This window comes from Geospiza fortis, unplaced genomic scaffold, assembly GCF_000277835.1.
Source record: "Geospiza fortis unplaced genomic scaffold, GeoFor_1.0 scaffold315, whole genome shotgun sequence".
In the NCBI taxonomy this organism is placed as follows: domain Eukaryota; kingdom Metazoa; phylum Chordata; class Aves; order Passeriformes; family Thraupidae; genus Geospiza; species Geospiza fortis.
The window spans coordinates 58,899-59,655 of NW_005054648.1; the positions used below are offsets into that span (position 1 = coordinate 58,899).

General features: G+C 66.8%; 1 protein-coding gene across 1 annotated transcript in view; it reads right to left on the bottom strand.

Moving 5' to 3' along the window:
* Positions 1 to 757, bottom strand: part of MLLT6 (MLLT6, PHD finger containing) — a 33,002-nt gene that overhangs the window by 7,863 nt on the left and 24,382 nt on the right. The window contains exons 15-17 of the mRNA XM_031064886.1: positions 719 to 749; positions 276 to 464; positions 10 to 115 (exon numbers count right to left, since the gene is read on the bottom strand). Coding sequence (XP_030920746.1) covers positions 10 to 115; positions 276 to 464; positions 719 to 749 — 326 coding nt within the window. The remainder of the gene's footprint in view (positions 1 to 9; positions 116 to 275; positions 465 to 718; positions 750 to 757) is intronic.

The window sequence follows — 757 nt, forward strand, 5'->3', positions numbered from 1 at the left end:
GCCGGTGGCCGCAGGGGCCGCTGTACCTCGGAGGACGTGGAGAGCGAGTTCTCGATGCCGAAGCTGTTCTTGCACGGGGGGCTCTTGCTGATGCTCAGGGAGTCACCACCGCAGACTGGGAGGGGAGAGGGGCGAGGCAGCAGAGTCAGGGCTGGACCGTAAGGTGGCCGTGGGACAGATCCCGCCTGCTGTGACCCCTCGGCCACCCCCGGGGCACAGGGACACATCCCTGGGTGCCCTCAGTCCCCCAGTGCCCTCAGCCCCAGTGCCCTCACCGTTGGCAGGCAGGATGTACTGGGCCTGGCTGCCCGGGCCGTTGCTGCTGGTGACCACGGGGAAGGGGACGGACAGCTGGACATTGAGCAGCTGCAGCCGCTCCTTCTTGGCCGTCAGCGTCATGATCTGCTCCTGCAGCCGCTGGTTCTCCTTCTGCAGCGAGTGCAGTGCCTTCAGCATCTCCACAACTGCGGGGGGACCGAGGGTGGCCGGGAAAAAATGGGGGGGGTGGGAAAGGAAGGAAAGGGGATCACAGGATTCACAATCAAATCCCAGAGCGGGAGGAACTGGCCCCACAGCGCTGCTACCGCTCCTCCCCCTGGCACACACTGGGGCTTTGTCGCCGCCCGGCTCCGCTGCCCGCGGGCAGAATCCCAAAATCCCAGCAGCTCTCCACCTGAGAGCCCCGGGAGCCGCCCCGCTGCAACCCAGCCGCACTCACTGTTCACCCCGGCCTCGCCATTGCCCTGCTCCTCCAGGA